At 37.8% G+C, this 22,980-nt stretch overlaps 1 protein-coding gene across 3 annotated transcripts in view; it reads left to right on the top strand.

The window, feature by feature from the left end:
* Positions 1-22,980, top strand: part of Prp6 (pre-mRNA processing factor 6) — a 323,443-nt gene that overhangs the window by 205,192 nt on the left and 95,271 nt on the right. For all 3 annotated transcript variants that reach the window (XM_068225312.1, XM_068225311.1, XM_068225313.1), the window contains exon 15: positions 2,117-2,280. In XM_068225312.1, the coding sequence (XP_068081413.1) occupies positions 2,117-2,280 (164 nt within the window). The remainder of the gene's footprint in view (positions 1-2,116; positions 2,281-22,980) is intronic.

Consider the following 22,980-nt stretch of genomic DNA (forward strand, 5'->3'; position numbering starts at 1 on the left):
GCATCTGGCCATAAAACAGGGCCAAATCGTGTGCGTCACAGTTCCACCTGCAACCCCACAGCTGTGGGAAAAGCGGTAGAACAAGAAGAAAGAAGAAGATGGCAATATATTGTGTACTATGTACACCAAACACTTGGCTTTTTATCTTTTTCTTTTTTAGTTTACAACTGATAATTGCAACTGAGTTTGATATGCAGTCAGTTTTGTGGTGAATTACTGACAGATCACTTAGCTCAACTAGACACATACATATTTGAGATATTCTTTAAGATACTGACAAATGTTCTTCTGAAGTAATGTTCCTTAAGTCGTTACTAAATATAAAATATTTTGTATGTATTTTTCAAAACACTATATCTTAATTTGCATAAAGCATAGATCGCACTTAAACACAGTCATCGGTCAATAAACAGAATGCACAGTCCTGAAACATCATAACAATGAATAAACGGTTTTAAAGCATTTATTTAAACGATAAATTCCAAATCAAGTCACATGAAATTCCATTTAGAAACATATGTTCAGAGTTAGATGGTTCCTACATATATGTACCAGCGCCATGTAGCAAAATAATATATTTCTATTCGTCCTGCTAAAACTGATATGGATGCCAGGTGTAAATGGAGATTGTGGTCACTTTTTGTCATGTTGCAATAATGTTTTGTCTGATAGGCACCATAGGCACCATTGCTTGTCTACAGAAAACATCTGTCTCTTTTCTGAAATATTTTGACAGCTAGATTTTGAAAATACCAGAAAGTTAAATTGAAAACACTAATTTTCCAATTTTAAAATCTCACTTTCTGAACTTCCAACTAAACAAAAACTCCATTCTCCAGACAGCACTTGTTTTCTACAGCCAGGAAGCCAGAATTGGTAACATGATGATGATAATAATGATGCCAACGATATAGCATGTTGTTATACCAGATTCTGCTAGATCTCCAAAGTTAAGCCACATTGGAGGTGGTCACTATGTAGATGGGTAGCCACATGCTGTTGGCTAGAGGAGAGGAGAAAGGAACTGGACAGCCTACTACAAGTAAACTCTAACTCACGGTGTCACTCACTTTCTGCACTTCCAACTAAACAAAAAATTCCAATCTCCAGACAGCGCTTGTTTTCTACAGCCAGGAAGCCAGAATTGGTAACATGATGATGATGATAATAATGATGCCAACGATATAGCATGTTGTTATACCAGATTCTGCTAGATCTCCAAAGTTAAGCCACATTGGAGGTGGTCACTATGTAGATGGGTAGCCACATGCTGTTGGCTAGAGGAGAGGAGAAAGGAACTGGACAGCCTACTACAAGTAAACTCTAACTCACGGTGTCACTCACTTTCTGCACTTCCAACTAAACAAAAAATTCCAATCTCCAGACAGCGCTTGTTTTCTACAGCCAGGAAGCCAGAATTGGTAACATGATGATGATAATAATGATGCCAATGATATAGCGTGTTGAAATACCAGATTCTGCTAGATCTCCAAAGTTAAGCCACATTGGAGGTGGTCAGTACGTGGATGGGTAGCCACATGCTGTTGGCTAGAGGTGAGGAGAAAGGAACTGGACAGCCTACTACAAGTAAACTCTAACTCACGGTGCCTGATCCTGTGGCCTCTGGCCTAGCTGGGGACACTGACTAGGTATCAGCATCCAGGTTTGGATTACTTGGTTTGGATGATGATGATGAGGAATCAGTAGCCTTATAGAGTGACAGCACTCTTGTTTTTCATCTCTATGTAAGACTGTTATATCTGGGGGATTTCATCATTCATTCATTCATTCATTCATTATTTTATTCTTTTATACATTTATTTTTCTTTATTGTTTTATGCCTTTCCCTTACAGCATTTACATAGAAATTATGTATACAGCTTTTTCATTCTATTATCTGCATGTTGTTATCCTATAGGTTGCATCTCTCCATTTCATTTATTCTTGAATATTTTTTGCCCTTGTTCAGTTGTGGGTTTTTTTTTTTTTTTTTTTTTTTTTTTTACCTTAGCATTTACTGTTGCATTTCTGAAAACTGTAAAAGTAGTTATTGGGACGTAAAGCCAGTGATATCATTATTATCATCATCATTATTTACTGTCTATGTTTGTTTCAGGGAGATGTACCTGCTGCTCGTGGCATTTTATCTTTAGCTTTCCAGGCCAATCCTAACTCTGAAGAGATATGGTTGGCTGCAGTAAAACTAGAATCGGAGAATTCTGAATATGAAAGAGCTCGTCGGTTGCTTGCCAAAGCTCGAGCGTCAGCCCCTACACCAAGGTAAGAAAACATATCATTACTCTTGTGGAGCAAAACAAATGCATTCAACATTGTAATGTTTAACAAATGAAATAAAAGCTCCCTATACCACTTAATACTTTTCCACAAACACTTATATGGCTTTATTTGTTAGTCCAGTTTATCAGTGTCTCCCCCCACCCTATACTAATGTAAGTTGTAATCTACAACCACTTGTCCTGTTTTCCTGTCTACCATCCCTGTAACAACCTGAGAATCATAATTTACATTTGTGAGTATGTAAATATATTTTATTTCATACTACGGCATAATTGCCTTCTTTCTGAGGATGGAAAATGACACTTTACCATACTGTAATTACTAGGGCTTTGATGTTTAAGATCTAAAAATAGCCCAAATAAGCAAGCAGATATGACCTCTAAAGTGACAAAATATGACGTAAAAATAATAAAATATGACCTGAAAATGATTAATCTAAATATGGTCCTTTTAAACTAAATTATAAATCGAAACAGCAATTCCTTTGATACATACTTGTTAACTAAATTCTCTATTCTTACTTTCATATTGTTCTGAATAGCCCTATACATGTTTAGCAGTTATTCACAGTCTGTTGTCCTTGATTCGCTTATCAAACACTTGTGAGTACATACCTATAAAGTATTAAGTTCACTAAGATTATCAGATCACACAACATTTTAAAAGTCAAAACAGTTTGCACCCTGCATTGGTGGTTTGAAATACGAGAAAACTAGAGAGCAATCTAATTTTTAAAAATATTTTGGAACCTTTGAGCCCAGATTTCATTAATATTATTCAAATGCGTTAAAGTTTAAATTTAGTACGACTAAACGAATTAAGTAGATGCCTATCAATACATTATGGTAGGAAAATGGGTATTGCAATCTGCGTCTAAGGGTAAAGTGTTTTTATACTAGTTTGAAACAAAACAAAACAAAACAAAAATGCATGATTTCACGAATGCTACAAGTTCAGAAGTAAGTTAAAGGAGGTTGAGGTTCTAATATCTGAACAAAGAGAAGTGAGTGATTGCTAGGATGGCCTAAACATGTATAGGCCCGTATAAATGGTCCGTTATTGGATATTATAAATTTTCCAGCTAACTCACTCCTGGTTACCAGCGTTTTGCCCCAGTGTGTTAACTTGGGCTCATCAGTTGGTAAATAGCACACCCACCAAGACGCATGGCTAATGCATACTGTGAAGGCCACTGCGTAAGCTATTTGGAGCCACCGGCAGTACCAGTGCACTATGAGAGACTTTATCTCATTACCAAAAATTGGTGCCTGCCTGGTCATCAGATGATATAGATGTTGATTCCCATACGGAACCTGAAATATTTGTCCCGAATGAGTAAGTTTGTAATACCAATATAAATGGCCCGTTATTGGACATCATAAATTTTCCAGCTAACTCATTCCTGGTTGCCAGCGTTTCGCCCCAGTGTGCTAAGTTGGGCTCATCAGTTGGATAATAGCACACCCACCAAGACGCATGGCTAATGCATACTGTGGAGGCCACTGCGTAAGCTACTTGGAGCCACCGGCAGTGCCAATGCACTATGAGAGACTTTATCTCATTTAAAAGATTGGTGCCTGCCTGGCCATCAGATGATACAGATGTTGATTCCCATACGGAACCTGAAATATTTGTCCCGAATGTGTAAGTTTATAATACCAATATAAATGGTCCGTTATTGGACATTGTAAATTTTCCAGCTAACTCATTCCTGGTTGCCAGCGTTTTGCCCCAGTGTGCTAAGCTGGCTCATCAGTTGGTAAATAGCACACCCACCAAGAAGCATGGCTAGTGCATACCGTCGAGGCCACTGCGTAGGCTACTTGAAGCCACTGGCAGTGGCAATGCACTATGAGAGACTTTATCTCATTATCAAAATTTGGTGCCTGCCTGGCCATCAGATGATATAGATGTTGATTCCCACACGGAACCTGAAATATTTGTAACGAATGAGTAAGTTTATAATACCAATATAAATGGTCCGTTATTGGACATTATAAATTTTCCAGCTAACTCATTCCTGGTTGCCAGCGTTTTGCCCCTGTGTGCTAAGTTGGGCTCATCAGTTGGTTAATAGCATACCCACCAAGACGCATGGCTAGTGCAAACCGTGGAGGCCACTTCATAGGCTACTTGGAGCCACCGGCAGTGCCAATGCACTGACAAATATTTCAAGTTCCATATGGGAATCAACATCTATATCATCTGATGGCCAGGCAGGCACCAATTTTTGGTAATGAGGTAAAGTCTCTCATAGTGCATTGGCACTGCCGGTGGCTCCAAGTAGCTTACGCAGTGGCCTCCACGGTATGCACTAGCCATGCGTCTTGGTGGGTGTGCTATTTACCAACTGATGAGCCCAACTTAGCACACTGGGGCGAAATGCTGGCAACCAGGAATGAGTTAGCTGGAAAATTTATAATGTCCAATAACAGACCATTTGTATTATAAATTTACTCATTTAGCACAAATATCTCAGGTTCGCTATGGCAATCAACATCTGTATCATGTATCGGCCTATTCAGAAAATTAATATGAAAGTAAGAATAGACAATTTAGTTAACAAATATGTATCAAAGGAATTGCCGTTTCGATTTATAATTTAGTTTACCATACTGGGATGGGCTTTTCAGGATTATTTCTGTCTCTACCTGGGAGACCGGGTTGCCGAGTACAGCGGATGGGGTAAAAGGTGCAGTGAGGTCTATGACCTTCATTCTATACAAAGGATATTCCACCTGTATTAACTGCAGGTGTGATGCGGAAAAGCAGTTTTGTGAACACTAGTTTGCATTCGGTAAGTTGAAGATGATTTTGCACAGCTGCAGCTGTCATCAAACCACCGAAATACGACGTTTCTATGAAAATAGCTCAAAATATGACATTATGACAAAAAATAGCCAAAGTATGCATTTATATAGCAAATAAAAATCACTTAATTGTGACAATAAGTCACCAAAATCCAACCAGGCAAGAAGGTACAAAGAAAAAAATATGACTTTTCCTAACCATCCGAGCCCTAGTAATTACTTTCTGCATTATTTTATTAGAAATCTTCTCTGACTGGTTGAACTCTGCTTCTCAGCAGGGTGTGATGATTTAAATCAGATGATGTTTATAATAAAAATCTATGATTTAAATCAGTTAATTTTTATAAAAATATCTAAGATTAAAATCAGTTGGCTTACTTATTCTCATCTTATTACCTGCTTTCCATTGTTCTAAATTAATATAATATACAAATCAACTACTTAAAATCAGTGCTTTCTTATTGTTGTCTTATTGCTTGTGGTCTGTTGCGTGGCACTTTGGTACTCATCCCTCATGTTTGGAATCGTAGAAAAATTATGTTTTTCGATACCTGAAGTTGCAGAGAGGAGAGATCCTTACTTTGTGCTTGCCAGGAATTCAGTAGCCCATCCCAAGAAGTTATATAGATGAATCAAAAGTGAGACAGCATACAACATTGCCCATATAAGTAATTATCAAATGTTTCCACTTCCCCGAAGGACTCTTTAATATTCCAAAACCACGAACCACGAACCTACTACACTGGCGTAGCAAAATCTAAAGAAAAGAATACATAAGAGCATACGATACATTTTCATATTCAGGATAAACGAAAGATTAAAAGCTAAACATCTAAGAAATTATAATATTACTTTTAACATTTCAGAAACATAGACTAAACTAACAAGGAAGAGAAACCTAAGGTGCATTTTAATGCCGAGGATGAATTAAGAATAAAACTAAACATCTAAAATATATCTAGGAGATTATGATATTTTTTAATATTTAATTAAATTGGTGAACATTCACGTATATGGCTTAATAAGTGGAAAGGTGGTGGTATTTGGGACATTTTTTCTAAGTTTTGATACTACTTTGCTGTATTTCTTATAGTTTAAGGTCATTGTGTAATTGAGAGGCATTGACAATAAACGACTACCTGCATTTTACCGTACGATGCTGTGAAACCTGAACGGTGTTACTGCAGCAGTAAACCTATTGTCCTGATCATGCACTTGACTCATATGAACAATGGACTTGGCCAAGTATGTGGGAACATTAGATTTTAAAATTCTCAGCGGTAAGCAAGCAGCTGAGTATGATCGTCTATCCTTGAACTTCAACCATTCTGTGGCCTTGTAGTGAGATATATTACATGACAGTCTTTATGAATATTGAAGAAGAAACACGTCGGGCATTCTGAACTTGCTGGAGTTTGGTATTGTATTTCACAGAGATATCGCTGTAAATTACAATGGTAATAGATCTGTAAATCATCAGCATATATATGATGCGGCATTTGGCATAGAACTCCACGCGGATTGTTTATATACAGTGAAAACAAAAGGGGGCCCCAACACAGAACTCGGGAGAGATGCCAGAATGTACACTAGACCATTTAGAGAAATTTTGTTTGCCAAATACTACATGCTGAGACCTCTCTTTCAAGAACGCTTCAAAGCAAGGAAGAGCCGTTATAAACATGCCCATTGTGTGTAATTTAGTCAGAAGAAGATCGTGATGAGCTCTATCAAATGCCTTGCTTAAATCGAATTGTAACAGGAGTGTTAGTTCCTTTCTCTCCGTTGCAAACTTGATATCATCGGTACCTGGGAGAAATACTGTCATAGTGCTATGGCCTGTTCAAAAATCAGCCTGAAATGTGTTAAGAATAGAATGAGTATTGAGATACAAAGTGAGTTGTTGGTAAACAATCTTTTCTAATCCTTTTACCTGACATAGACAAAATACTGATCGGTCTAAAATCATCAAACTTTTGAGGAGATGGAACTTTTAGGAACAGAGGTCAGATATTGACAATTTTCCAAATGGAAAGACACCTGACTCTAAATAGAAATTGTACAGGTGAGCTATGACCCGAGTGAGCTTGCATCCGGGAGATAGTGGGTTCGAATTCCGCTGTCAGCAGCCCTGGAAATGATTTTCCATGGTTTCCCATTTTCACACCAGGCAAATGCTGGCGCTCTACCTTAATTAAGGCCACAGCCGCTCTCTTCCAACTCCTAGGGCTTTCCCATCCCGTCGTCTCCATAAGACCTATCTGTGTCGGTGCGATGTAAAGCAACTGGCAAAAAAAATATTTATGCACCATCTTCACCACTCGGGACTATCTTTTAGATTATTATTGATCACTAAAATTAACATCTCACAAGAACACTTATTCAAAAACATAACAATAATAATAAAAATAAAATAATAATAATAATAATAATAATAATAATAATAATAATAATAATACTGGTATAATAGCCAGACGATTAACTTCTCATTAAAAACCCTTACCTAGTTTTTAAAAAGCATTGTAATATGAGAAATAATAATAATAAAAATACAGATAGCAACACTTGGAGTAACGCACTCGAAGGGGAAGTGCAGTGTGTCATTGACCTGACCAGGTTGGGAGGCGTGACGTAATGGAGAGTCGGCAGACTGGCAGCCGGTTTGGATACGAGCCAGTGAAAGAGTTATGATTATTTACATGCCTCTCATTGTATGCTGGAGTGGATACAAAGTATGACTTCATTAAGATAAGTTCCAAATTTCAAATTCGTAGGTGTTTAGTCAGAAATAAACACAAATATTTCCAAATATTGAGTGTGACTTGGTAGAATCTGATGATGGTCTTTTAAGAATGAAACATGTCATTGTTTAATAGTGTGTATTTTTATTCCTCGTTTAATAGTGTGGTTTTTTTACAGGTATGTTATAGTATAATATTTATATTGCACTTGTGTGTCTAACAGACTGAAAAGCTTTTATGTTACAAAAACACAATCACACACAAATAAACAGAGAGCTCTTGTGCACATGGGTCGGATGTAGCTAAATGAATGTAGCCATGGTTGTTCCTGCGGTTGACTTTAATGCACAGGTATTGATTAAGAATTGAAATTGAAGCTTCTTGAATGAAAAGTGAAGCTAAACTTCAATAGATGATATACATGTAATGTTCATGTGGAAATAACATTAATTTACACATACAAAGTATTTGTAATACTTTAAAGAAAGGTAGACTGTTCCAACTCATTTACCAAGTTTTTTTTTTAAACTTTGTTGCCTGTTTAATTTGAGATAGAGTTAAATGGTCATTTTCGTATAGAAGAGTCGCTACATTGAGTGTGTTCTACTGTACTTGTAAAAGTGTCGCACGAAATTTGGTTTTTACTTAAAATGAGTAATCCAGGCCGAAAACTGGATCCAGTATGGAGAGGATTTAATAAACTTCCCACTTCAAGTGGAAAGGACATGAAGCTAAAAGCAAATTATGTGGTTTAGAAATGCAGGGATTAGTTGCTAGAATGAAGTTACATATTCAGAAATGTAACAGCACAAAAGATAATAAAGAAAAAATTGTTGATACTGCAACATCAGGCAGTGAAGATCAAAATTTAGAGACAGGTCTGGTAGTTTCACCTTCACCATCAAAAGAGATCATTTGCTACAAATCAGCTATACATTGAGGTCTTCTTCTTCTTCTTCTTAGCGTGCCTGTCCGCCTCGGACGTTGGCGATCAACATGGTTATTCGGGCTTTATCCATTGAAATTCGGAACAGTTCTACAGATGTTTTGTTGAACCAGGTTTTAAGGTTGTCGAGCCAGGAAATTCTTCTTCTAAATATGTGTTAAGCAAAGTCAGATTAGTCATTTTGTTGTGTAAATTGTGAACTGAGAACCAAGATGATAATCATCACACCAACTTTAGCGTCCAAGCCATAACCCCCAGTTTGCACGCAGCACATGTTCGGAACAACAGAATCTATCAATCAACCAATTTTTTTTTATTATTTTTTTTTTATTTTTTTATTTTTGCTAGGGGCTTTACGTCACACCGACACAGATAGGTCTTATGGCGACGATGGGATAGGAAAGGCCTAGGAGTTGGAAGGAAGCGGCCGTGGCCTTAATTAAGGTACAGCCCTAGTATTTGCCTGGTGTGAAAATGGGAAACCACGGAAAACCATCTTCAGGACTGCCGACAGTGGGATTCGAACCCACTATCTCCCAGATGCAAGCTCACAGCCGCGCGCCTCTACGCGCACGGCCAACTCGCCCGGTAATCAACCAATTAGATCCAGAATTTCACGACAGGGCAATCTACACAACCCTAACATATGGTGGAAAATTTCCATTGCTTTGTTGAAACAAAGAAACCAGCGCTTTAGCTGATGACAGCATATTGGGAGACAGGAAGCATTTGACTTCCTACCAGGTGTTGAGAGAGTCCCCTTCCCCATCCTATTGCATAGGTTTAAGACAAAGCTTGATTTATTCATTATTCGAATTAGCTACATCATTTTATTATTATTACATTGTACACACGATATGTTCACCATAGAACAGAACAGTCACTAAAAGCTAAGTTCACATTACTCGTTTTGAAATTCCATCCTAGCTTGGACATAAACATCTCACTTTAAAAGGTCACTTTCCGTGGCAGTCGTGTAAATAACGATCTTGTCTCTCCACTTCACAACACACTTATTATCACAAATGGCACTGTCTCACTTTTAGAAAGTTTTGTGTTGATCAAGTCACTAGGCATACCTCTTTGGTGAGCATTTACTATGTTGCACATATCAAATCCCTTACTCTCATACTTACTCTACTCAACAGTGGGCTATTAAACCACTGGGCTGTATAAACAGTGTACCTTTTACAACTGACTCAGGGCAGTCGACAGGTTTTATCACTGATAAATTGCTCTCTAGATGGGCTGGGTCTCATCCTCCTTGGTGTTCTTCCCACGACCTGTGTAAACAAAAGGACTCAAGCCTAACTAGTACCCGACTTGCAGATAAAGAAAATATTTTCTTTCCATAGCAAAACCGTTTCACGGCCTAGTACGCTTCATGAGAAGTCTTCCTTTGAAGAATATATAAGACTCATCAACACAGATTTTTTGTTATGACATATAAACACATCTAACTAATGTGCTAAGCATGTCTAAAACTGGTCTTAATTTTCATAGACGATCAGTCACATCCACAGTGTCATTGTCAACAAAATGTATTGCGTCCATATTTGCATGCCTGACTACCTCTTGCTGGAGTCAACACGCAACTCTTTCCTAAGGTCATGGAAATTCGATATGGACTGTGGGTACAATTCATTAGCTTCAATGGTCAACAAACAATCTTCTGAACAATTCTTTATTTTTAATGTTATTGTTGAGGTATTAAATATAAATGATTAGTATTTACTTGTAAAATGCTTGATGTAACTACTTAAATGAAAACCCACAGTGTCTGGAAAGATCCTTCAAATATTTATTAATCATAATTGAAAGAAGAATTAAAGGAATGAATTACTCTAAGAGAGAAACAATGAATAACATAACATGAAATTAATAAATACTTATAAAAAATCATGATTGCTTAAATGAGAGTCAATTTTTAGATAATTATGTTTTAAATTCATCCAACGACCTGATGTTGCATTAAATATATGGATTGTAAAAGGCTTTAGTTGTATCTCATAAAGTTTTCCGAATTAGGACAAAGATCAATATCCATTGCAAATCATTAAATTCCCGAATACTTAAATTTAAACAGTTATCATCTCAATTCACACATTTGATTGTTTATTCAGTTATACATTTTATGTTCGTATTCCTGTGCATTTGTGTGTACTTTTCCTTTTACAAAAAGGACTATTATTTTCTTCGAGCAATAATTCATATCTTCAAATTCAATAGATTCAGACAATAAAATGAAAATGAAAATCCACAGCCTGTTTTCAGTCATTCGACCAGGTCAGGAATGGAATGAATGAAGCCCCATCTAGCAGCGAGGATAGGAAATGTGCCAGCTGCCGAAGCCTGTCGCACTCCTCTGGGGCAGTGATTAATGAATGAATAATGAAATGAAATGATATTCGAGAGTGTTGCTGGATTTAAAGATGACTGGGAAAACTGGAGTACCTTGAGAAAAACCTGTCCTGCCTCTACTTTGTCCAGCACAAATCTCACATGGTGTGACTGGGATTTGAACCACGGTATCCAGCAGTGAGAGGCCAGCGTGCTGCCGCCTGAATCGTGGAGGCTTCTCAAACAATAAAAATCTATCTTTAATTTGAAGGAAGCAACATTGGCCTAAATAATGAACAACGGTGTCAATATGCCGAAAAGAAAACGCACAACACACCAGCCTAATAAACTACTCATTAGCCATCAACATTGCTAAAACAACAAAAATTCATACGAAATATATGTTACATCTACACATACCATCAATACACCTAAATAACACATCAATAATTAAATACGCTGGGAAAAACAACATGAATATCATTAAAATTTTCTTAGTACCGGTACATAAATATAATTATTATTGGACAATTCAGTATTTAATACTTTTACTAATTTTGGCGAGACTCATTTCCTTTCATTTTCCCCAAATTATAATTGAACTATGTTTATAGTAATTATAAAAATATATATGAGGGGGGTGTCAAAAAATAACCGGAATGATTTAATTACAGCAAAATACCTTTATTCAAATTCACTTACAGACCCTGAAAGTATTCTCCTTCAGACATGTCACTGTACGAGGAAGTGTAGCCTTGATTATAGTGTTGTTATGGTGAGTGTATTCTAAATAGCTTCAGCGAAGGGAAGATGAACCTATATTTGTGCAACCGAATGAGTTGTATGGACCACATACAGTAGATGTAGTGTGCATTCTGGAGATCATAGGTTCGAAACTCACCATCGGCAGCCCTGAAGATTGTTTTCCGTAGTTTCCCCATTTGTACAGCAGGCAAATACTGGGACTGTTATTATGGCCACGGCTCTTCCTTTCCAGTCCTTGCCTTTTCCTGTCGCATAGTTGCCGAAAACTTATCTGAATTAACACGACAATTAACTGAGAGAAAAAAACGCACACATGCATCAATTGCCAATAATTGTAGTCAAGTTGACAGTTACCAGACTGTCCCTTATGTCATATGTTTCATGGTACATAACCTCGGATTGTGATTCACTCCTAAAATTTGAGATTAAACAGTGTTCTCGGCAGTGTTTAAACATGGCCCTTGAACCTCGGTTTTAGCCAGTGTCTAAGTTATAAATGACGTCTTTGCACTGCGGCAGCCATACTTAGGTATTGTTTAACCATAAACATCGTCTAAACACCGTTTCTGCAATTGGCCCATAATATCTTATTACATACAGCTTTGTTGTAAATATTACCTTGATTGAGAAGAAGCAATCCAAACAGCAATGTTCTTCCTAAAGAATTCTGTAACAGTGGAGAGATCACCATGGGTAAAACAGTGGGGGTGGGAGGTAATTTTATATACCATGTGATTCAGCTGCCCCTTCTAATGTAGTTTTATGCAACCATGCAACATGGTTATAAGGTGGCTATTCCCCTGCAGGCGTACTGTATGGTACTAATGTTTAGTGAGCCCATTTTGCACACGATTCTGAACTCTACCAACAGTTCATATTGTCCACTCGCAAAGCATGACGCCTTGAAATCATGTCTTTGACCATGTAACTGTGTTACTGTGTCGTGCCTTGTGAGCGGGTGTAATGAATTGTTCAAATATTTTTGCATCGGTATGATGTATGAATACGTAAACACAAACCCACGTTTGCCACATTTAAACAGTAGAACGCTCTATTATTCGTCTTGTGCCTTGCACATACTCCCCTGGTTAGGACCTGAACATAATCTCTGCTGTCATTCGGCATGTTTTCCACAGAGGAATACGTGCTCCTCATTTATAGGGAAAGAAGAAAAAACATATGCGAGGGACTACTTCTGTACCAGGAACACTATCCTGACAGGCGACACCCGGCTGCTACGACATTCTGCCATGTTGAAAGATGCCTAAGGACAATAGGCATGATTTCCAAGCAGCCCCCAATCCAGGATAGGCCTGTTACGTCGGGTGAAATAGAAGAGGCCGTTCTGGAGGCAGCTTGTAATAATCCACAGATCACTACAAGAGTGATTGCACAACAGGTGAACATCAGCCAGCCGTCCATCTGACGAAGCTTGAATGGAGCTCTGTTGATGGCTGTTAGGCAGGCTGGACAATGATGCAGCATTCGTATCACACATCTTGTTCTCAGACAAATCGCGCTTCCACAATAATGGGAACATCAGTCACCACAACATGCACTATTGGAGTCCAGATTCTCCTCACTGGGTGTGACAGGCAGCCCGCCAAGTACAATGGGGAGTGAATGTGTGGTGTGTAATCTTGGGGGATCGCCTGATTGGAACTTATTTCTTTGAGGGCCACCTGGCTATCTGCACTTTCTGCGTCAGAAACTCCCACTGTTGCTGTAGGATGTGCCCTTGCATGATCGCTTGATGATGTGGTTGCAACAGGATGGAACTCTGTCACATTCAACTTTACCCATTCATAACCATCTGAACGAGGAACTGGCAAGGAAATGGGTAGAACAAGGAGGCCCCGTTTTTTGGCTCGCCAGATCATCAAATTTAACGCTGTTAGACTTCTTTTGTGGGGGCATGTGAAGAACGTCTTTTACACTCAAGCGCCAGAAAACCCCGATCAGCTCCGGCAACTCATCATGGACGCCGCCTGCCAAGCAATTACACGTGGAATGCTTCAGTGTGCAAGACGATCTATTGGACACCGGGACCGAATTTGCAAAACCAAAATGGTCATCACATCGAGCATTTGCTGCGATAAAACATTGTCAGGGCAGTTGTGTTCCTGTTATTTCTGGTCCGTATGTGTTTGGCCTGCTAACTAATCGGCCCTTCGTAGGGCCACAAACATATTCATTCACACCCAATTTGCATGAAAGCAGGTACTGAACTTACATTATTTTTTTAAAAACCTTGTGTCTTCATCCCGAGGTGGTGCAGCTCTTTTCAGGCACATCCGGTTGTGTTGTCTGAGCATCCCGGTAGGGCAGATGTTTTTAGGACAGAATTAATATTGCAGGTTGCATACAACTACATTGGAAGGGGTGGCTGAATCACACGGTATATGTACATTAAAAGAATGTTTATATTTAGACTAGTGTACTTGCGTCTAACTCATTCTCCTTTTCAGAATACATATACCTTTGGAATCCATGAATTATGAATGGAGTTGAAACGCAACCAAGATACTAATACTTGATTGCCCGTTTTGCGTGATAATTTCTCTATGAGGTAAACTTTAGGATGTTTTGTACTTTTCAATTCTTGTTCATAGAATGCTCCATATAGGGCCTGTTGGTATATTTTAACAGTTGTGAAGCAAGTAAGTTCTTGGTATTGTTCCTTTTACTTTAGTTATAGTAAATAATTTATTATTCCAGTTTGGTTTATAACCCTGTGTGAAATAACGATTAATTTTACTTATTCTTACTACATCATCTGCTTTACATTTTTTAGACGAAAATGTTTCGTACCAGTTGTATGATGTTTTCTATTATTATATTCTTCTGCTCGTTTTACCCGTGTATGTTGGATTATCAGCCGGAAGGCTGGTTTGATCCTCCACAGTTCCGCCAACAGCTGTCATAAATAGTCTAGGCGTCACTGAAGAGGCGTACTAGGGAAATGAGGAGTGAGGTAGTTTCCCGTTGCTTTGCTCACCGAGCCAGGCGTTGCTATTGCATATCAGTCTGCCAAGCCCACTGAACTGCATGCACCAACAATCCTCACTGGGTGCGACAAGCAGCCCATAAAGTGCGATGGGGAGTGAATGTGTGGTGTGCAATCTTGGGGGATCGCCTGATTGGAACTTATTTCTTTGAGGGCCACCTGGACGGGCCCACGCTACCTTTCCAGCGATATTTTCACACCATTCATAACAGGGACTGTCTGCATAAAGAATGGCATTACTTGAATCACTCATACCTCAGTCACTTTCATATTGTCAAAGCCAAGGATGAGAGTGGGACAGGTCAGTGAAAGTAACAAATTTATTCTCGCCCATACCAGAAGACATAGTACGCTGTGAACACTACATCCTGCCAGCAAAGGCATGTTTTACCATTATGTGAATCCAGTTGCAAGAACTGTGTGCAGTGAATCTTTGCTACATCCCATGCTATAGTGGGCGATTAAACCATTCACCAATGCTTCCTTTTAAGCTGTTACCTGTTGAGTACCGTAGTGTTTAATTTTGCTCCTTTTCTACCCTCTGTTGAAAATGTTTATTATAAAATTCTTTTCACCTGTCAATTTGAAGATGTTGCAGAAAGCGATCACATGTTGAATAAATGCATTCCAGATTTTCTATGACTTATTTACCTGTGTGTATTTTTTTAAAGCGGTACAGCCCATGAATACTTTGAATAAACATCGGTTACATTCGACATGTATTTAAATCCATAATTTACTTTTGAAAAGAGTGACATATCTACTAGATAAGTCTAGTAAAGTTCATATTTTCTTTTGCTAATAACACGCTGTCTTTTAAAATTCTTTCAAAGTGAGGCTTGAAGCTCTTTCACTATTTCTTCCCTGATTTTGTTCATAGAGGATGGGTGTAATAATTTGTTCTCTTCATTTTTAAAATCGAAGTCTGTCTATAACTACTTGTTGCCAACAGCTCTTTCTATACATTCACTTTCATAGGTTAATCATTAGAGAAACTGGCTATTTTAAATCCACTGAAAATGGAAGTTAATCCCATGTAGTGTTCATTCTGTGAAACCCTTTTTTTCGAAGTTAATAAGATTTCGTTGTCATTTGACGAATGACCTTTGGCTCTTGACGCTGTCAGCTTTTTAAGTTTAGCCACTAGTTTGTTTGGATCTTTCTAGCGAACTAATTCAATATGATTATTATTATTATTCAGTTCATTTCTTGAATTTGCACATGGTAAAGTTTCCTTTACAGTGGGGTTTGTTTTGTTTTTTTCCCTTGATAAAACTGAAATTTGAGTGAGTTCCTCTCAAATCGTTGTTGGCATTATATACTCTTTTCTGTGCACATTAGTGTGATTTAATATAGGTGCATACGCTGTCAAATCTTCATCATCATAGAAGTTTGTATTAGGATTTTTCTTAGATATTGTCCTGCTAAATGGTTAGCATGCTGGCCTTCGGTCAGAGGGGTCCTGGGTTCAATTCCCGGCATGGTCCGTAATTTTAACCACCATTGGTTAATTTTGCTGGCACGGGAGCTGGGTGTATGTGTCATCTTCATCATCATTTCATCCTCATCTCTCTGGCCCAACTTCATAACCACCCAGTTTATTACAAACCATGGATGCTTTAAATTCTGTCTCCATAAAATGAACATAATGGATTCACCACTCTGTAGCTGCTCGGAAAAATATCCACAGACGGCTCGACACCTCTTGACTGAATGCACCACGTACTGAAGAGAACAATCAGCTGTGCTACGATCAACACCCCTGCCAACGATTGTGAAATACCACTGGCACAGTGTCGAAGTAACAGAATTCCTCAAGAAAATCTTCCACTCACTTCAATAATAAATCTATATGTTGTAATCATAACTGTAAGTATCCCGTGATACACCTGTAGGTGAAACACAGGTTGTAAATATTTTAGCTAAAAAAAACCTGTAATGCAAAATTGAATTTTCGCCATTTTTCTCCACAACTATTGGTGCCCCGTCTAATTCAATTGGTTCATCTACATGATTTATCATTACAAATATCTTGGAGCTCAGATGTGAAACACTTAATGGTGTTAGCATACCTGTAAATGGAAGTCTGTATATACGATGTCTGTTGTGTAGCATTTGTTAAGAAGGATGCCATATTTTTCAGTGTCGACCTACGTTAATGTAACTTTTTCGGTTCAAGTGTGATGGATGGATAATTGATTGAGCAAATAAATTAGCCCGTACGAAAAATTGAAATATGCGTTGTTTTCAAATGAATCTCCAAATTTTGAAACTAAGTGAATGAACTGTCTTAATCTTTAATATCACCGGGCGAATTGGCCGTGCAGTTAGGGGCGCGCAGCTGTGAGCTTGCATCTCGGAGATAGTGGGTTCGAACCCCACTGTCGGCAGCCCTGAAAATGGTTTTTCATGGTTTCCCGTTTTCACACCAGACAAATGCTGGGCTGTACCTTAATTAAGGCCACGACCAATTCCTTCCCATTCCTAGCCCTTTCCTATCCCATCGTCGCCATAAGACCTATATGTGTCGGTGCGACGTAAAGCAGCTTGCCAAAAAAAAATCTTTAATATCTGTAAAATGAACTCCTTTATGCAAGTAAATGCCATCTTCTGACAGCATAATGAAAGTAAGCCCCAGTACTGCTAATTGTCAAATTCTTTTAACTAGCAGCAGACAATATACCTGCTTTAATTTTATGTCAAAGGGAAAAAGTAAATAATATTAGCTTTGAGATCACAGCAAAATATTAATAATAATACAGTTGAACCTGCCCTAACGGACATCTTTATTCAGCACACACCTCTCTCTAAGGCCACTTTTCCACGGAACTGATTTTATTTTTCATAAGACACATGTTAAATAAGCCTCATTTAAGCGGACATTGCCATTATTCTTATTCACTTGTCTTAAGCGGACACTTTATTCATTCCAGGACACTTCATTTTTTGACACAGGGCTGTATCATTCTTTCTCTTCTGCAAACATACAGGAATTCCTTTTGAAGTCTGTACTCTTTCGTGTCCAAGGAAAAACAGAAAGACATATACATAGGAATGCTGAAGTAGCCATGAAGTTAATTGATCTACACAGGGTTCTTTACAAATCTTTCGTTAGGGTTGTCTTGTGTTCTAATTAGTGTACATTCTGAGAATACTAGTTGCCTAGGACTCTGCAAGTGACTGTTTACTGACAAGTTACCAAGGGATTTTCCAGCCCAGCTTACATCATTTTATTTATTACTCAGATTGTCGCTGATAAGGTCGAGGTCGGCTAGGAAGAGATTTTTATGTGCTGATTGTTGAGACAGAAATACTAAGGGAATTCAATATATAATGCAACATTATTTTTCTAAAAGTGGGTTGATTTTATTGAGGATTTAAATACATATGCTATTCCCCAATCCTTTTGCTACAATACCCTATTTTTCAACATAATCTCTGTTCAATGCTGCGGCCTTACACCACCGTAATGTGAGGGCTTGTATGCCCGCATGGTACCACTCGACTGGTTGATGTCAGAGCCAATGTCGTGCTGCATCGATAACTTCTCCATCATCCACGTACTGCTTCCCGCAGAGTGCAGCCTTCATTGGACCAGGCAGATGGAAGTCAGAAGGTGCGAGATCCGGGCTGTAGAGTGGATGAGGAAGAACAGTCCACTGAAGTTTTGTGGGCTCCTATTGGGTGCGCAGACTTGTGTGAGGTCTTGCATTGTCATGGAGAAGCAGAACTTTCTTTGCATTTTAATGGCTACGAACACATTGAAGTCATTTCTTCATTTTCCTTAGAGTAGCACAATACACTTCCGAGTTGATCGTTTCACCACAAAGAAGGAGATCGAATAGAATAACCCCTTCAGAGTCCCTGAAGACTGTAGCCATGACTTTACCAGCTGAGGGTATGGTTTTGAATTTTTTCTTTGTGGGAGAATTGATGTGGCACCACTCCATGGATTGCCGCTTTGTTTCCGGTTCAAAATGATTAATCCATGTTTCATCGCCTGTGACAATGTTTTTTTTTTTTTTTTTTTTTTTTTTTTTTTTTTTTTTTTTTTTTTTTTTTTTTGCTAGTTGTTTTACGTCGCACCGACACAGATAGGTCTTACGGCGACGATGGGACAGGAAAGGGCTAGGAGTGGGAAGGAAGCGGCCGTGGCCTTAATTAAGGTACAGTCCCAGCATTCGCCTGGTGTGAAAATGGGAAACCACGGAAAACCATTTTCAGGGCTGCCGACAGTGGGGTTCGAACCTACTATCTCCCGAATACTGGATACTGGCCGCACTTAAGCGACTGCAGCTATCGAGCTCGGTGTGTGACAATGTTTGACTAGAAATTGTTACCTTCAGCCTCATAATGAGCAAGCAGTTCCGCACAGATGTTTCTTCTTTGCTCTTTGCGGTTTTCCGTTAGGTGTCGAGGAATCCAGCGGGAACAAAGCTTCGAATACTCCAACTGGTGGATAAGTGTGTCAGCACTGCCAACAGAGACATCAAGCTCAGCAACTTTGTGTTTGACTGTGATCCATCGATCACCTCGAATAAGGGTGTCCTTACGTTCCAACTTTGCAGACGTCACAGCTGTGTGTGGCCGGCCGGCACGCGGGAGATCAGACAGGTTGGCTCAACCTTGTTGTGATGATGAAACATGCCTCACCCAATGACTCGCCATGCTTTTGTCCACTGCCAGGTCTCCGTAGACATTCTGCAAGCGCATATGAATATCTGTGATGCCCTGGTTTTCCGCCAAAAGAAACTCAATCTGTTACAGGCGCCATTTTGAAGGCTAGTTATAGTGCTGCCACCTGTCAAAAATGAATGAAACTCTACGAGACAAAGAGGGAATCTTCAAAGATGTCCCAAACAAAATATAAATTTTTTAATACTGAAATTGGCCAAGAAATAAAATGTGTTGCATTATATATTGAATGCCTCTCATACCACAGCATTTCAATCACCCAGTAAACATGAATAGGAGGGACAAGCATGTTTATATCTCGAGACAAGAAAGCATGTAATTAAAGAAACTGTGAAAGGCCATTCGGTGAGAAAAGCTCCCTGAAAAATAAACTGTGTGAAAACACAATATTGATGAATAAAAGTGACATTTTAAGTGAGTGGGAGGAATATAGAAATCGATGAATGAAAAGAGAGTGGGAGTCAATTTTCGTAGAAGTAAACATTGCGGTATATGAGTGGTTCAGATGTGTCTGAGCAAAGCAACTGTGAGTGAGTGGGCAAGTGTTACAAGAAAAAGCCTGAAAGTTGAGGTTAATTGAATAAAGAATGTGTGTCACGCTGGGTCGTTATTCCCTTTTCGAGAATATTGCTGTAAGGATGTGCTAATTTTGTACACCTAGTTGAATGATTACTTCCCAAAACTGTAATGATTGTACTGGCTGTAAAATCAGTTATAATATCTCCCAGGCAAATATATTTATTTTTTTTTTGCTAGGGGCTTTACGTCGCACCGACACAGATAGGTCTTATGGCGACGATGGGATAGGAAAGGCCTAGGAGTTGGAAGGAAGCGGCCGTGGCCTTAATTAAGGTACAGCCCCAGCATTTGCCTGGTGTGAAAATGGGGAAACCACGGAAAACCATTTTCAGGGCTGCCGATAGTGGGATTCGAACCTACTATCTCCCGGGTGCAAGCTCACAGCCGCGCGCCTCTACGCGCACGGCCAACTCGCCCGGTAGGCAAATATTTAGTTAGAAATTATTTCATCATCATCAGTCGTATTACTCATTACTGAGTGTCATGACCCTATTGTTTTGTCTTTAGAGAGTTACATGCTTCACAAAATGTCGCCATCCAACTCGATCTTCAGCTTTTCTTACGACGTTCTGAAGAGGAAGGGCAGTTGTCTTCCTAGCCTGATTTAGCCACCTGCTTGCTGTCCTTCCACGTGGTCTACTGCCTTCTATGATAGATTTAGAAATTAATTAGAAGAAACAAAATAAAGACGTTTATATTTAAGGTGGATGTTCTTTGCCATTAAAATGTTCAATTAATTTTTACAACCTTGTTTTAGGAGACACCTCTCATAATGGACATTTTTCCACGGAACTGGTGGTGTCCTCAGAAGAGAGGTTCGACTGTAATAATAATAATAATAATAATAATAATAATAATAATGTCATACATAAAGAGAGGAAAGTCAACTGCAAGCTTGTGAAATGAAGTTCCTTAGATCAGCTGTACATAAAAGAAAGAAAGAAAGAAAGACAGAATTAGGAATGATCAGATACCGAAGAAACATGCAGGTCAGCCTGACGATAGAAGAAAGGCTGAGTGTTGCAAGGTTGAAGTGGCTAGGACACGCTAAGCAGATGCAGCTGACTCATATTCCAGGGCAGTATTTTGAGAATATTGTTCCGGGACGAAGACCAATTGGTCATTCTAGAAAAAGGTGGTTAGACCAGATTGGAGAAGATTTAGAGAAAAGAGGGGAAACATGGTATGCTCTAGAGAGAGAAGCAGCATACCAAGACTGGAACAAATGGAGGTACATCATTCTAAAACATCTTATCCTGCTCTCTGGAAGGAATTCATTAATAATAATAATAATAATAATAATAATTTCCTTACCGAGCTCGATAGCTGCAGTCGCTTAAGTGCGGCCAGTATCCAGTAATCGGGAGATAGTGGGTTCAAGCCCCACTGTCGGCAGCCCTGAAGATGGTTTTCCGTGGTTTCCCATTTTCATACCAGGCAAATGCAGGGGCTGTACCTTAATTAAGGCCACGGCCGCTTCCTTCCACTTCCTAAGCCTTCCCTATCCCATCGTCGCCATAAAACCTATCTGTGTCGGTGCGACGTAAAGCAAATAGCAAAATGAAAAAAATAATAATAATAATAATAATAATCCTCAGGTTTGGAGCTGTAGAATAATATGATATCCCCTGCCTGTCATAAGAGGCGACTAAAAGCGGCCTATAATTCTTAAATTATTTAAGAAAAGACTGGGTTAACAACTGATAGGTAATCTCCCACCTGGGCAACTGCCCTAAGTGCATATCAGTGGTGATTGATTTATTTATTTATTTATTTATTTATTTATTTATTTATTTATTTATTTATTTATTTATTTATTTATTTATTTATTTATTTATTTATTTATTTATTTATTTATTTATTTATTTATTTATTTATTTATTTATTTATTTATTTATTTATTTATTTATTTATTTATTTATTTATTTATTTATTTATTTATTTATTTATTTATTTATTTATTTATTTATTTATTTATTTATTTATTTATTTATTTATTTATTTATTTATTTATTTATTTATTTATTTATTTATTTATTTATTTATTTATTTATTTATTTATTTATTTATTTATTTATTTATTTATTTATTTATTTATTTATTTATTTATTTATTTATTTATTTATTTATTTATTTATTTATTTATTTATTTATTTATTTATTTATTTATTTATTTATTTATTTATTTATTTATTTATTTATTTATTTATTTATTTATTTATTTATTTATTTATTTATTTATTTATTTATTTATTTATTTATTTATTTATTTATTTATTTATTTATTTATTTATTTATTTATTTATTTATTTATTTATTTACTTACTTACTTACTTACTTACTTACTTACTTACTTACTTACTTACTTACTCGACTCTTGTTCTTTTCCAACCCCAGTAGTATTAGGTTTCCAAGTCTTTCATTTTTACGCCCTTTGTGGCCCTTGTCTTTCTTTGGCTGATACCTTCATTTTTTGAAGTGTCAGACACCTTCCATTTTTTCCCTCTGTTTAGCATTAATAGAGGATGGTTGCCCAGTTGTTCTTCTTAAAATAGTAATCATCACCACCACCACCACCTTTTCCTTCATCGTTTTTAACCCTCATTGATTCGTATTGACCATTCTAAACATTTTCTTGGCTGAGGAAAGAACCGCTATCTCAAAATGTCATCATTATCAGTGTTACCAACTCTAACAATCTGACATATTTTTTGAAGTCATTTAGTGACGGAATTTACAAAGATAGCAACCAGCTACTTCACCATTTAGAGAAGATTCTGGAAAATTTTAATTTATGAC

Source organism: Anabrus simplex, chromosome 1, assembly GCF_040414725.1.
Source record: "Anabrus simplex isolate iqAnaSimp1 chromosome 1, ASM4041472v1, whole genome shotgun sequence".
In the NCBI taxonomy this organism is placed as follows: Eukaryota; Metazoa; Arthropoda; class Insecta; order Orthoptera; family Tettigoniidae; genus Anabrus; species Anabrus simplex.